The sequence below is a fragment of the Eublepharis macularius genome, chromosome 1 (genome assembly GCF_028583425.1).
Source record: "Eublepharis macularius isolate TG4126 chromosome 1, MPM_Emac_v1.0, whole genome shotgun sequence".
Classification (NCBI taxonomy): domain Eukaryota; kingdom Metazoa; phylum Chordata; class Lepidosauria; order Squamata; family Eublepharidae; genus Eublepharis; species Eublepharis macularius.
Genome location: NC_072790.1, coordinates 118,999,952 through 119,016,176, shown reverse-complemented (window position 1 = coordinate 119,016,176; position 16,225 = coordinate 118,999,952). Strand labels below are relative to the sequence as shown.

General features: G+C 41.8%; 1 protein-coding gene across 2 annotated transcripts in view; it reads left to right on the top strand.

Moving 5' to 3' along the window:
- The first annotated feature begins 13,611 nt into the window (after window positions 1–13,611).
- LOC129341169 (interleukin-20 receptor subunit alpha-like) overlaps window positions 13,612–16,225 on the top strand; it is a 33,876-nt gene continuing 31,262 nt past the window's right edge. For both annotated transcript variants that reach the window (XM_054996197.1, XM_054996187.1), the window contains exon 1: window positions 13,612–13,877. In XM_054996197.1, coding sequence (XP_054852172.1) covers window positions 13,784–13,877 — 94 coding nt within the window. In that variant the 5' untranslated portion in view covers window positions 13,612–13,783. The remainder of the gene's footprint in view (window positions 13,878–16,225) is intronic.

Below are 16,225 nucleotides of genomic sequence, written 5' to 3'. Positions count from 1 at the left end.
GAAAATCTGAATGAGCTGTCACAGAGTAACCACTTACAGATAGAACTTTCATATTACCTTATATTAATTCTGGCATTGACATTGGAAATGGTTAGAGTATTCCTTGAAACTGAGGAATAAACCTTTGGAGAATAAGAGATGACCATGATTTGTGAGTAATGAAATATTTTATTTTGAAATATTACATATTACATAAGGGTAATAGATATTACAGTTGTGCATTTGTACTTTAGGATATGAATGTTATTCTTTAAAAAAGAAATTAAGAAACAGGAAATAAACTAGCAGCCTGTTGGGACAACAGACAAGCTGAGATTTTCACACTCAGTCCTGCGGGGCGTGGATAGTGGTCCTTGTGAATATATCTGAAGATCAGTGTCTTGCTATTGTCAAAAGACCTGGAGTAAACAAAGAGATATAGTGAGGAACTGAGACTAATTGAACTTACTTTGCAAGAATTCAGCTCTTATCCACCTACATCACACTATTAGGAGCCCTTGGACCACTGTATCCATGACTTTACCAACACAATTCTACAGTACAACAGCTCATTTAATATTTATTATGTACTATTTATTGTAATATTTATAAAAATATTTATTATAGTATTTATAGTATTTATTGCATATTTATTCCTGTAATCATGGTCTATATTGTATCCGTGCATATTGATGAATGACCAGTCACTGCAGATTTATGAATGAAATTGCTCGTGAATACAATCTATTTTCTATGTACATTGGGGACTTAAACAGATGTGTCTCTTACATTAATTGTTTTATATTAATTGTTATTTATATTTGAGCACCTTGCACTTTAAAATTTAAAAAATTGTTTAAAAGACTTTTGATGTGGTAATTGTACTCCACGGGGACTATTTGTCTTTTGGTAAGTTGCCTTATACCCGTGTGAGCCCTATTTGGTGTTGTTAGTTCGAAACGGGGGCAGGGGATCTCCCACTCTCAGTCTTGGACCCCCCCCCCCATTCACCTGGTCAGCAGGGGTGAAAGGCACAGGGACAGGCCTCCTGGGGCACACTCCTGGCACTGTGTGACAATGTCACTCCCAGGAGTGACATCATTGAGCAGACCTGGGAGTGCTCCTAGGCTTCATGCCAGGCCAAATTGGCTCCATGTGAAGCCTGGGAGTGTGCATACACTTTGTGCATACACAACAACATCCTAGAGGTAAGTGCCCTTACCCTCCCAACCTCTGCTAAAAGGTTTGAGACTCTACAGAAAGATAGCTGGTTGTAAATCTATTCTGATATCTTGTACCTTTCCCTGTTTAACCGCAATTTATTTATGAGTTTTAAAAATCATTCACTTCAGTGTTTTATCTTGCAAATAAGTTATTTTTGTTTTGTTTTGTTTTAATCCTGGCTGACTTGAAGTTGTTGGCTGAAGGAAAACATCACGCACAAAAACCTTAAACACTCACAACTAATGGACCAATATATCAAAAGTAAATGTTGGCAGTGTATATAAGTGACAATAACTCTAGATTCCTTTCCCCAGTAGCTCTGGGCAGTAGCTGAGTGAGAGGAATAAAGGAAATGGGCAGCCTCTCTGGTAGAGCCTCTGGGAGAGAAGAGGGGGACCCTGTGGGGATTTGGGTCAGGGCTCTCTGCCTGCTAAATTGGAGGCTAGACAGGTGGCATATGATAACTGTCTAGGGTTGCCAGGCCCCCTCGATCTCCCAGCGGGAGACTGGGGCCTGGCTCTTACCTTGGAGGAGCTCGTGCGATGATGTCAGCCAACAACTTCAAGTCAGCCAGGATTAAAACAAAACAAAACAAAAAATAACTTATTTGCAAGATAAAACACTGAAGTGAATGATTTTTAAAACTCATAAATAAATTGTGGTTAAACAGAGAAGGGTGATGACATCACTTCTGGGAGTGATGTCATCACGCAGCCCCCGTTTGGGTGCTGATCGGGCCCGTTGTGGGCCCCTGAGGAGCGCAGGATCGCTCCCATGCCCCACAGGGGCCCACAACGGGCCCAATACGCGCCAAAATGGGCCCAATACGCGCCCGTTTTGGCATGGATCGAGTCCGTTTTGACACGGATTGGGCCCATTTTGGACCCCTGTGGAGCATGGGAGCGTTCCTCCACAGGGGCCCCAATCCAGGCCAAAACAGGCCTGATCCTGGGGCTGCTGTGCACGGGGGGGTGCAGCACCGCAGGGGGGCGCGCATGGAAGGTGCATGCCCCCCCGCTGGCCAGGTAAGTGGGGGCGAGGGTGGGGGCGGGGGATCCCCTGCCCCCACCAGGGGTCTGGCAGCCCTATAACTGTCCTCTATTGCCTGGGAAACCCTCAAACCTGTGAAAGGAGGTTTAGGGTGGATGGTGATATGGAAAAGGCGGGTCATCATAATATCTTATATAACTAACACTTCAAGATGAATTAAAGTCTATATTTCTATCTAGAATTTTGTTAAGGAAGGTAGATTTTAATGAAATATGGCTGTTCTTATTGTTGCTTTGTCTCATACTATATTACTGAACTGGGAATTCTCCACCTTATTTCAAAGATAACAAGATACACTCCACTTGATCAAATTGTGATTTAACCACACTAACAACTTTCAGAATAATGCAGGGAAGGGTTTGAATCCCTTCAATTAATGGATGGTTAAATAAGTCATGGCTTGGCCAAACCATATCTGAGTATCATTATGGTTTTGAAAACAAGATAAATTGATGGCCAGCTGGGCTCGTTCTCTGGAGCTTCTGCCTGTTTAGTATCCTGATTAATGGCAAGTGTTATAATTAGCCACATTCATACTCTGCAAGCCTTTATGTACCATTCGGAGCCCAAAATAATGCTTATGTGCAGGTGCACCTGCAAGGCAAAATGGCTCCATATGGAAAATTATTGCCGTTTTAAGTTCAGACAGAGTCCCAAGGAGCTCAATGCATATGGTCACAGCCACTCCAGTTTAGCATGGCTTAAAAACTCATATTACAGGTTTTTCCTAGTGGCTTACAAGATCATTACAATTTGTGGCAAAACCCATTGTGGCAAAACCATGGCCCAACAGTTAATTAAGTGAATTTCTGATTTCTCAAAGTAAAAAACAACCAAATATATAATAGAAATGAGAAATATGTGTATTCAAAAAGATGACAGGAATCTAGCATAAAGGGCTTTCCTGGACAGTACTGCATGATGTGGGTCTATATCTTTGAAAGAGGAGATAATAGCTCATTTGGTGCAAACAAGAAACCACAGGCAGCGTGAACATATCCAGAAAAGGGATCACTCCTATGACTACCTGGAACTGTTCTACTTATGCACTATAAACATTACTGTCAGTCAGAGATATCTAAATAATTTTTTAAAACATAGCCAAGAACCATGCATTCAAATACAGAACTTTAGGAAAATTTACTTTAATCACGGAGAAATGCACATTTTATAATGCTGGGCTTTTCAAATTGATACTAGTTTTTTTTTCTATAGAATTTTCTTTATTTAAACTATAAATTATAAAACATAACAATAACTATAACAATAAACAGAGAATAAGAAACACAACATTCTAAACAGAAGACACACTAACAATCCATAAACAAGTAAATATATATATTTACTCTTTTTTCTATGATTTATGTTTCTTAATTCATAAATCCAGATATCATCAAATCCTTGTTATCTATTTCATGTAAAAAGTCTATAAACGGTTTCCATTCAGTCAAGAAGTTAACTAATGTCCTTTCTCTAATCAATGAAGTACATTTCGCCATTGACGCAAACTCCAAAACTTTTGTCCACCATTCCTCCACTGTAGGCAATGTTGAAGTTTTCCACTTTTGTGCGTAAAGTACTCTTGCTGCCATAATAAAGTATAAAAACAAAGTTCCAAAGCTTTTTTCCAACCAGCTATCCATTATTCCCAACAGAAAAGTCTCTGGTTTCAACTGAATTTTAATCTTCAAAATCTTCTGAATCGATTATTGTATCTGCAACCAGAAACTCTGCTTTCTTACATGTCCACCACATATGAAAAAATGTCCTTGTTTAGCACATTTCGAACATACCTTTGAAACACCCTTATACATTCTAGCCAATTTTTCAGGAGTCATATGCCAACGATACATCATTTTGTAAAATTTTTCTTTAATACTAGAACTTAGTGTAAATGTCAACCCCCTTGTCCACATTTCAAAGTGATACTAGTTAATGCACATGTTCCTCCACATATGGCCCCTGATGTTGTTTATCTATGAACCAGAATCTTCTTGCAGTCAGCATTTCAGGGCAGCTGGGTTTACTGACCATGTTTATCAATCGCAGTGACCATCAGGACTGGCCTCAGCTCTGCCTCTCCTGAGAAATAACCAATGAGAGCAGGTGGAATGCTAGGCCAATCAGAGTTGGAATCTATTGGAGAGAGTGAGAGGAGAGACGAGACTTTTGGAGTTGCTGAGAGAATGCAGCAGAGACATAGCTGGCAGTTAAACCTGTTTCTGTTACATTGAAACATTCCCCGTTTAACCCCATTATATTTATGAGTTCAAAACCATTTACTCCTATGTTCCATTTTGTAAATACAGCTTAATCATGTTTTGTTTTAACTTTGGCTGACTTGGAATTGAGGGCTGAGGGAAAATATCACAAATAGAGACCTCAAATGCTCTGGTCACATTAAAAGGGCCAAGTTTCATCTACATAGTGGTAGCGCATATAGGGGAAATAACCTCTAAGTTCCCTTCCTCCAACAGTCCTGGACAATAGCTAAGTGAGGGAAAGTAAATACAGGAAATTGGCTGTCTGTATGGTGGAGCCTCTAGAAGAGGAGAGAGAAGACTCTGTGAGAATTTGGGTGAGGCTAGACAGTCAATGTGTGGTGACTAGCCCTTACCTGCCTGGGAAGCCCCAAACTTATGAGGGAGGTTTAGGGTGGGTGACAGGGTGTGTAAAAGGCATGGGTCTGCCATAATCACTATTCTGTTTGGTAAGGGGAGGAGGCTATTTCAGAGCCAGTATTTCAGGGAACATTTTGATCTCAACAAGAGCGGGAGGCAGGAAAGTTGTGCTTTACTGATAGAAAGCTTCCAATTATTTTCAGTATGATCCAAGCTGCTTTTCACACATCTGGGTCATAAGAGCATATATGTTGGCCATCTGGTCCAGTATATATAGATAGATGCCCCCAAGAAGAACATGGGGGCCAACTCCCCTATTGTAGCCTTGGTGCTGGACAGTGCCCTCAAGTCAGAGTTGATTTATGGCAATCCCTGGTGGGGTTTTCATGGCAAGAGACTAACAGAGGTGGTTTGCCATTGCCTATCTTGGCAACTCTGGTCTTTGTTGGAGGTTTCCCATCCAATTACTAACCAAGACCAACCCTGCTTAGCTTCTCTGATGAGATCAGGCTCACCTACTCACTCTATAACACTGCATTCAGAAAACCATACCGGACACCTCTTGCTTGACAGATGGTATCTTTTTTCTGATTGTTTCCAAGTGTTTGATTTCTAAGTGTTTGATTTCATTCTCTCTCTCCAGAAGTAAAACCACCACAAAGTCCTGTGCTATGCCAATATAGTGAACAGGACTATAGAAATCAAGCTTGGTCATCTGTCCTTCCTCAACAATGCCATAGAAGAATGTGGATTTTGCTTCCAAGTAAATATGGTTAAATCATACTGAATATTCTTGGATTTAGAAAATTTGTATGCTGCTTCTCCATGCCTGTTCAAGGTGGCTCTCACAACAATAAAAACAAAACTGAGCTATTTAAACTGAACTATAGTAAAAACAATTACTACAAATTGTGAAAGAAAAACAAAATAAAACAATCCAGTCAATAATAGGAAGAAACACACCAATAAAAGCCACAACTAAAAGCTAGCCATAGCATAAAAGCACATAAAATATTACTGGAGGGTACACTGATATGTAGAATTTTTCAGTGTTTACATGTGTTTTTTCCAAATAAAAATTCTGTATAATTACATTGTGACAGATGTATTAATCCCCTCATATACTAGGTGATTGATTATGGGGGAATTGATTATTAATACTTTAATGACTGGGAGCAGTTCAGGCTGTGACTAGAATATTCTTTTTCTAAAATACTTTTTCTGCCAAATATTTGTAATGTATCTATGGTAAACAAAAAACTGTCTTGTGGAACTGAATGATGATGAAGGTTCCTTTTCAATAGCATTGCTTTGTGAAATAAAGTTGAATCACTATTTTAAAATAAAATCTAATAGAATCTGATATTGAACCTATAAATCCATGTCTAACAAAATCTGAGTCATCAATTACATCTATTGGCCAAACTGAAGAACAATCTTGTTTTGACCTATTCAGCATTTCCCTCCAAAACCTCTGGAAAATTCAGGTTAGATGGTAGAACAGGAAGAGAAAGTAATTTAAACCCCTTGGTGCTCGTGGTCATATGTTTTCCAATGTGAAATCCATCACTAGGAAAAGTCATACCAGCAAACATCTGAAAGTACTGGTGTTGAGTGGAATTTTATTCACTTCTAACTATCTTTGGTATTTCTAAGCTTATTTGCTACAAAATACCATTATTACTATTCAGCATCTAATCACTCTTTTTAATTGTTTAATGTCTTCTGCCTTTTGAGGGCCCTAATTGAGCATAAAAGTGGAATATAAATTGCTATAAATAAATAAATCCAGGCTAGCCTTGCCATGTGTTACCAGTGATGTCTGGGGATACGGCCTTTACACATGCACTTTCAAACATGGCATGGAAGCTAAGTCTGTGTATAGACAAACACATATTTGAGGTGGTGTTAGAGGAAATATGGTGTGGGGGGGACCTTTAACTGAATGTATTGTCGAAGGCTTTCACGGCCGGAGAACGATGGTTGTTGTGGGTTTTCCGGGTTGTATCAGGAACTACAATGCCAAGATCACGGCAATACAGCCCAGAAAACCCACAACAACCACCTTTAACTGAATGATTTAAAAAATGCAGCGTAATAAAATCAAGGTTATACAAAAATCAGCAAATACAATGGAAAGCAATTAAATGGTTCCTAGTAAAAGCAGTCATATTTAGCTAAATGTATCCACCCCAGGATTGCCATGTGCCCACCAGCACTCAAGCAGGCAGCGGGAGAAAGAAAATTTTTAAAAATTGCCATCAGCAAACTCAGAAGTGACACCACACCTCTCCAGGTAATGTCAGAAACTCTGTAGTAAAACCAAAATGTAATGTCCGTCCTCTCTAGGAATTGCTAAAATGTCCCATTTTTCTGGTAATTTCTTGAGAGGCATGATGTCACTCTATTGCTGATGGCCACCCCCACGTCTCTTCCCCTTCAGGTTTCCCACCGGTTGCCAGGATGAGTCTGGTAACCCTAATTCACCCATAGCTAGTCCAGGGGGATCCCACCCATGAGTTCATGTACAGTGCCCTAAAGAATGGAAAAGGGAGAAAGAGCAGCACAGAAGATATTGCAGAGAAGTAGAGAGTAGGTCTGTTGTGGGGGTAGGATTCAGCCAATCATTTTGTCTGCCTGCCTGCCTGTATTGGGCAATGCAGATTGGCAGCATGAATGTCCCATTTTTCAGAAGAATGCTGAGCATCAAAAGGAAGGATCTGGATTCCTCCTCCGCGCCCCCCCCCCAATTGTGGGAACAAAGAATGGTAATAAGTTACTGGGACGATAGGGGGAAAAAAGCGAACACAAAGCAGGATAGTTTTTTGCACTTGTTGAGGCACTTCCTACTTGGTAATGCCCTACCCATAGACACTCGCTATCTACGGGTCTGTTGTTGTGGTGGTGGTGTGTGTTATTGTGCTTGTGGAAAAACTCAGTAGATCAGAAGACTAGGAGGGGATCTAATGGTTGGTGCTGGTTTTGGTTAAGAACAAAAACAGCTGCCCCAGAGCCTCATTTACCCACCCACCTCTGAAAAGAACAGTATGCATTTGTGCATGTGTGGCCAAAGTGAGCACAATAGACCGAAACAGAAAAAAACAAATAGATCAGTTCCAAGCCAGGACCAGCCCAGCCAGAACAAACTAGTAATGATTAGAGATGGGCACAAACAGTAATACGAACTAAAAAAAGCCACGAACAGCCCAACCAGCTGTTTGTGAACAAGCAGTTCATGAGGCCCCATTCTAAACAAACAGGTGGTGGTTGCAAGCCTCGTTCGTTGCTGTTTGTCAAGCCAGACAATCTGGCACCTGCAATCAATTCCCTTGGCAACCAGAGGAAGGGACTGCCTGAACTCTGTCCGAACTCCTGCTGTTGCCTGGAAACTCCAATCTAAGCCCAATTTAGCTTGATAGGCAGGTCTTCCTTTCAAGTGTGGAGCTCCAAATTTGTTACAAGGAAGCAAAGAGCAGGGGGGAGGGGGGCTCCCAGCTCTGGCTTAGTTTGCAGACAGTGGATAGGGAGAGACAGTTGCTGTTGGCATTTTGATAGAGTGCATTGGAGCTTGAATTTTCTTTGTGTGTGATGGGATAGGGATCTACCTCTTCAAGTTCCAGGCTGCTGCCAGGCTCTAGGCCAAGCTATTGTTTATTACTGGTACCTTTCCTGCTGCCTGCTCAGGTAAGGTTTCGGGGAGTGGTGCGGTAGGGATCTTGATGGCTGGAGGAGAGCCTGCTGGCCCCCACAATGAACAATGAACATGTTCGTGAACAGGTCATGTTCGTCAATGTTCATTGTTCATGGATGGCAACGAACATCATGTTCGGGTTTTTTTCTGTTCATGCCCATGTCTAGTAATGATACAGGATTGTTCTGGAACCCTCTAAACCAAAACTGAAAGGGAAACTTTCTAGATGTACACCCCTACTATCAGCTACACTTCCACCTAGTGGACCTGCTCAAGCAGCCTCAATGGGGCTCTTAGGTCAACTCTCACCTCTTGTAAACAAGTTTTTTTTTTTTGCTGTAAATTGAGAAGATTTCTACTGACAGGAATGATCTTGCTGTACTCAAAATATGTTTTCCAGAGTTCTGAACATAATCTAAACAAATACTGATCCAACCATACCTTAATTTAGATAGTGTATTAAATAACTTCAAAGAGTTTTTTTCTGCTTGTTTTTGTTGATTGTGTTTAAACCACCCACTGGACTACTTCCATCCAAACTTAATTGCATTCTTTTTCTTAAAAAAAAAAAAAGCTTAGCATATTTGGCTGTGATTTTTGAATGCCTCCCAGTACCATTTCCTCCCAGATTCTTGCATAGTCCTAGTTTAATCCATCTGGCAAAGTGTGATGTTATTTGGAATGAAGCTGAGAATGTTATTTACATTTCTAATTTAGAGGGTTTCCAGCAGTATGTGTGTAGTTTCATCTTCTGAATGCATCTTTGCAATTAATGCATTCTAGGCGGACTGGAGAGAAAAGTGTTACTAGATGAATGGCTGGAAGATCAGGAAGAAAGGAATTGCTTTAATTAACTGGACTACACATTCATAGGAGGCAAATGTTATCACACTTAACCACTTGGCTCACAGATATTTCTATACAGTTCCTAGCTGTATTAGTTCTTTGCTTTTGTTCACTATCTCATATTCACTCAGACAAGATATTGAAAAATGTTGCCATCTTTTTTGCACCTGGCTCTGCTTTTGCATCTTTAATGGCAGCCTGACATACAGGTAATTTGCAGGTACTGGGTATGGCCAGAAGTATTTCTGGCAGGGAAGGAAGTTGGGAAAAGCCTGCTAGCATCAACTGACTATCATCTGGGCTGACTTTGTTTTCTCCCGTTTGTAGGTATTTAAGCCTGGGCATGACCACAGGCATGAAATGAAGGGAAGGAACCAAGGAATGCTTGGCTTGCACTCTGGGGCTTATGACAGCCATCCCAGTGAAAGAGGCCCCACCTAGGATGTGTTTGTTTTCTTTGTTTGTCTTGTTCATTTAAACTGTATTGTTTAAAATGTTACTCTGTAAATTTCTATGAGCCACTCTGGGTCCCTTTGGGAGAAAAGCAACAAAGAAATGCCCTTCAAAATAAACAAACAAAATGATAGTTATTCATAGGCAAAGTTTTTCCCAAAATACATTTACATAATTAAAAAGGTTTCCCCTGTTAAAAACATAGCAGGAGGGCAAATGTAAAATGGTGGTAACTCTAAACAGAGATTCTGCTTCTGGAATGCTGCCTTACCAACCTTTTCAAGTAAATAAGCAAGTCGATATGGGTGATCCAGTAAGTATTATATACTTGGATGTTCAAAAAGCTTTGTAAAATCCAGCACCAGTAAACTTAACAGTCATGGGATAAAGGAGCAGGCCTTTTCATGGATTAGCAACTGGGTAAATAAAAGGAATCAGAGAATGGCAGCAAAAGAACTGTTCCCCCATGGTGGGAACCCCATGGGGTTCCACAGAGATCAGTGCTATTTAAATGATCTTCTATCATTATTGAGCAGTGAAGTGGCCAAGTTTGAGAATAACACCAAACTATATAGGATGGAGAAAAAATGGATAGATGAGGAGCTCTAAGATGACGTCTCTAACTGGGCATGTGGTTAACTATGCAGAAAATCAAATCCGATATAAGTGTAAGTGATGCATAGTGCAGCAAAAAACTACATACTGACAGGATCTGAACTGGCAGCACCTCACCAGAAAATGGAGCAGTGTGCACCAAAAGTTAAGAAAGCAAATTCTATGCTAGGGATTTTTAATATACACCCATCTGCCAACTGCATTCTTTGGACAGTCTTAAGGAAGGTGATGGTCAGTATTTTAATAAACTGATATAGATCTATCTTGCAGCTTTGTTTGGAATACTGTGTTCAGTTTCAGTTGTCCATCTCAAAAAGAATATGGTAGAGCTGGAAAAGGAGCAAAAAAGGACAATCAGAATAATCAAGGGATGGAACAGCTTCCCTACCAGAAAAAAAGTTGGGGGGTTTACTTGATAAATGACTAAAGGAGGACACCCAAAAGTTTATAAATTGTACACTCTGGAGAAACCGGATAGAAATAACTCCCCCCCCCCTCTTCCTTAATACTAGAACATGGAGTACTTGGGGCATGAAGGTTATGAGTAGCAGATTCAGGACAGACAAAAGGAAATGATTTTCACACAATGCATAATTAGCTTATGGAACTCACAGCCACATGATGTGGCACTAGACAGATTAATAGGTCTATGGCTCTCAGCCTTCATAGTTGAATGGAACCTGCATGGTTGGAGGCCAGTTGCTGAGAGAAAGCAGCAGGAAGAAGCTTTGACCTCCATCCCTTGCTTGTGGGTCTTCCAGGGCATACGACTGGCCACTGGTGAAAGAGGGTTCTGGGCTAGATGACCACTGAATCTAGAAACCCATACTACTATATATGTCAGCCAAATTCTCCCAAACTGAGCCACAAGCAAATGATTCCTTAACCTACTGCAATAGAAACTCTGAAACAGAATAGAGTTTTCCCCTTGCGTACCTCAAGCACACCTGTGCATAAGCCAATATCCTGGCAAATTGTAGTGAGCACCTGAAATGCCTCAAGGCAGGGCTCTGCCAAAGTGTGTCTCAGCTTGTGTGGAATATGTGCTGCTGGCCCTCCAGCTATTGCTCAATTCAAACTAGGTCCCCTGTTAAAGCTTAGCTGCTTAACCTTGTAGTCTAACATAAGCACAGCATCCAGTTCTGTCTGCCCCACCTAAACACAACTTAGATGACTTAAACCAATGGGATCTGGTGGCCTTTAGAACTAATGGGATGCACATCATGACTTTAGAAGTGGTGCAGTAGAGCTGCCAGAAAGCAGCATGTCCTTTTTTTGTCTTTGAACAGCCTAAGTTACCCTGTAAAGTTTAAACATATTTTGGGCATTGGAGACATCAAATGCTCATGATTTGCCAATGAAAGTAATTAGTATGGAGCTTCTCTTTTGTCCCAGAAGGTAGATGATAAGATACGGCCCGAACTTATCACATAAACTGACACAGTCAGGCCAGGCGAAAAATTAGCCCTTGCGCCCCTTTAAGGAACTCTAGTCACCTCTTTAATAAAGGTTCTGACGACTTCCCTTGCACTTGACTTCTCGTTTGGGATCTCTGCTTCTACCTCCATATCCTCCTCCCTGCCATTACCTATAGGCAGAACACTTCCCCTCTCTCATCATTTATCAAACCCATTTTTCTGTTCCTCTATTGGTATTTTCATATTAAACATTCCTCTCTGGCTTTCCCATGTCTGTGGGAAGAATTTAACACCCATAAGTGTATAGTCAGCTTTACCAGTGCAAGAGAATTGAGATCCCTTTGTCCTCTATAGTTTTCTGCACAGATATGAATTTCATGTTGGTAACTACATGTACATTGTTATTTTATTTACTTACTTAATTTATACCACACCTTTGTCCCCAGTGGAGATTCAATGTGTCTTACATAATCTTCCTCTCCTCCATTTTGTCTTCACAAAACCCCTGTGAGATAGATTGGGCTGTGTGATGGCCCAAGGTCACCCACCAAATTTCCATGGCAGGATGGGGATTTGAACCTGTTTCTTTCTGATACTAGTACAACACTCTAGGCACCACACCATGCTGGCTCTCTACAACGAAGTCACACCTGTTTCCGTTGTGGGTTAATTGGAATGTCTGATGGCCTATTGATGATCAATTTACTTGCTGGAAAGCTGAGGTGAAGTGCACGTTCCAAGCACTGGTGCACAAGAATTTAGATGTACACAGGAATCTATGCATGAGCTTCAAGATTTGTAACATTTTGTAGGAATTCTAATGTGTATGAAAAATTCTGGAGATATATATACATCCATATGCATATTTTTATTTGCTTCACTTATAAACAGACCCAGTAGATAGAGGGGGGAAATCTGTGAACAATTAGTAGGATGGAGACAGAATTCAGCATCCAGCTTTGTTGCAAGGCTTGGTCAGTGGACTTGAGTTGTTGTTGTATTTCAAATTGTGGAATGAACTGTGCATAAGGAAAATTAAGGCATGTGACAGAAAAGAATCATAGTTTAAGATATATGAAACTGTAAATAAAAAGTACCTCTGTGGATCAGCACAGTGCATACTGCCTTCTCACATCTTCCCCTGCTCCACAGGAGAATGAGGTGGTACATAGATGTCTGAAGTGGTGGAATAAACTGTATTACTTTAGAGTGGGTGTGGTAGCCATTTTTAAGGTAAAATATGCCCTACAAGTAAAAATCTGGCACAAAGGCAGGAAGGTTCCAGTAGAACCATTCTCTGTTGTGGTACCTTTCTGTATGCAGAAAGCTTTTAAAAAAATATATGGAAACATCGAGTAATTCCTTAGCTGCACTCTCAAGTGGAACAGTCCATTCTACACTGCACCTGCCCTAGAAATCCCCAGCCTGCTACTACTGACCCTTGACCAAAGGGTAGAGTTCCCTGGGCAGAGGGTGTGGCTTCTGCCTGCTGGAGTGAGGGCTTTACACACTGGAAGAGGGCTTTACACACACTTTCTCTCTCACATGACACGATTTACCTGTATGTTATCCAAGGCAGCAGTGCGGTGTGTGTGTGCGTGTTGCTATAGCTTGGCACCTGTGCCTCCCTCTTTCTCCCTTCAGGGTATTTTGTCTGCTCCACCTGCCGGGGCGGAGGAGGGACCAAAAGGCTGTATGAGAAAACAGCTCCTAGTATCGGTAGTAGATGCGAGCAGACAGGAGAGAGAAGCAAGCCGGACCTCCGCCTGGTCAGTTGCCGCAGCTGCTGCCTCGGTCTTCCGGTCGGCCTCCCAGGAGACACACACGGGCACGCAGCCCCCTTCGCTAGGCGACCATGTGATCCCCCCATATCCCATCCTTTCTCAATGTGCGTCTCCAAAGCCCGGACCTGGGTGTCGGCTCTGTGGCTCCTCCTCCTGCTGCGGCTGCTCTTTCCTCCTCCTCCTCCAGGGGCTTCAGGTAAGCCACCTCGCAGAGAAACAAACGGCCTGCCGGGCGCTGGCCAAAACTTTCTCCCGCGCTCCGGACTTTCTTTCCATCGCGCTCCACATGGCCGGCGTTGCCAGCATTTTGTTGAGGGTTGCCAGGTCAAGCTGAGGAATATCAGGACCACGGAGAGGCTCTGATTCCGAGGGACGGCTGTGCCAGAGGGGGAGCCGCGTCCGCAGCAGCGAAGTCAAGCAGGAGTCCGGGGGCACCTCAGAGACTAACGACGTGCATTCCCACATCAGCTGCCCTGAGTCAGAGCTCGCCTCAGCAGATGCAGCAGAGGAAGCGAGCGCTGACTCACGCAAGGTTGTGCTGGAAGAAGTTTTGTTAGTCTTCGAGGTGCCACCGGCATCTTGTTCTGGTTTTTAGATTGTTAGGTTTGAACGCTTTGGAATAAGTAAAGGCGCAGGGGCTGGATTCGAATTTGGCATCAGACCCTGCTGTGAATGCCAGACTTCAGATCAGATGAGGGGGCAATAAGCAAGTTTATCTCTTAGCATACGCAGACCGCTTTTGTCACCACAGAGAAAACCCAAGCCCACCTTTTTAAAGGTAACAGTTCACAGATAGTGAGCGGGGCTTTTAACTAGCCGAGTTCCGATCCTGCAGCAGAGTCACTTCTCTTCTGGGGCCGCGGAGGCATCTCTCCGCTGCGTTTCAAACCGTATCTGAGTTTGCCCCAGGATCATCTGTGTTGCTGGTTTTATTCACCAGCTATTATGACAAACAATGTCATGGGGCTTTAGTGCTAGGTACATACATCAAATACAGAAATCTCCCTTTTTATAATGGTACTGACTTGTATGTTTCAATAATTATTATAAATTGTTCAAGTAGAAAATAACCTTTAAAAGCAGTTTTAATATGAAAACCCTTCTCTAGAGCTGACATGGAAATTCTGGCCACAATTCTGACCTTTATTTTTAAAAAATCAACTATCAGAGCTGCATCCTCAAAATAATATGCATCTTGACACACCAAGCTAGAAAATCATGAAAAAGACTCTTTTGCTGAGATTTCCAGCATTAAGATGTTCAAAAAACACTACTCAAAACAATTTCCTGAACAGTGCTTAATTTCAGAATTCTGTAGATAATCATGTAGAATTTCAATCTGCATGGTATGATCCCTCAAAACTTGGTTTTAGTATAATTGTTTATTCTCCTGCCCCTTTCTTATTTGGGTTTTTTTTTCTTTATACATTGGGAAGTATGGACTTCTTTTCTAAAAATTGTGCGGCACCTATCATGATCTGGAACACCAGATACATAAACAGTTCCAAGAGAAGCTTATTCCTGCTTGAAGTCCATATCTTCATCACTCTCCTGGCTTTTCACAAACTATGCAAAACTGAATTGCACCAGGGGGCTTTTTTATGCAGGTAATAGGGTTGTACTGTAAGGAAATGGTTCAGAGAGGTAAAGGGATAGGAACTGTAGGCTATACTACTGTGTACTGTCTGCAAGTATGCTCCTGCTAGGTAATTTCTGTGTTTTTTTAATATGTCATGTTAAATTGTTTGTTTTATTTCAGCATTGTTTCAGCTCTGTATTAGATTTCTGCTTGTTTTCACATTTCTGCAACTTACTTCCTATTGCATTGTTTATTAAATGTCCCAGCTGCTGATCATATTGACTTACGTGTTGTAATCCACCTTGAGTCTCAGTGAGAAAGACAAACTGTAAATAATATAAATACATAAATATTCAATAGTGAGTCAAAGATGCTCTGTATATGCTCTCTTTACTTTTTTTCTTCATTATTTCCAGCACATAAGGGCAAAGCTGACTTTCTGAAGGACACATGGAGTTTCCAGTCTTGCACTTTGTTCCTAATACTACAGAAGGGTCTAGGGGGAGGCACTTATGGAACTGGAAGGTAGAAAGATGTTTAACTTGCCTTACACAGACACACAGTTCTCCATTGCAAATGCTGTTCCCCAGCTGGGCTCCAAAATCCAGAGGGAACTCAGCTGGGGAGGATAATGGGGTGGAGGGTGCATTTGCAGGCAGAGAATTGGCAGGTACAGGAAGGGTTAAGCAGCTCCTCCTCCTAACTGCTGATGATCTGTGAAAGTCCCTCCCCCTTTGTTTATTCCAGGGGGGAAGACCCCATCAGTGAGCTCCTTTAAAATATAAGAGACATCTGCACAGCATGAGGTAGGAGCAAGTGTTTCTTCTGTAGCGGCAGCTGCTCATTGCCACCTGTCACTGAGGAAGAGAGAAAGTGGGGCTGGCAGTGAGACAAGGAATAGCTGCTCACTCCCCTTCTTGGCAGTGGTGAGGCTTAGGCCCCCAAGGAAGAGAGTGGCAGCTGTC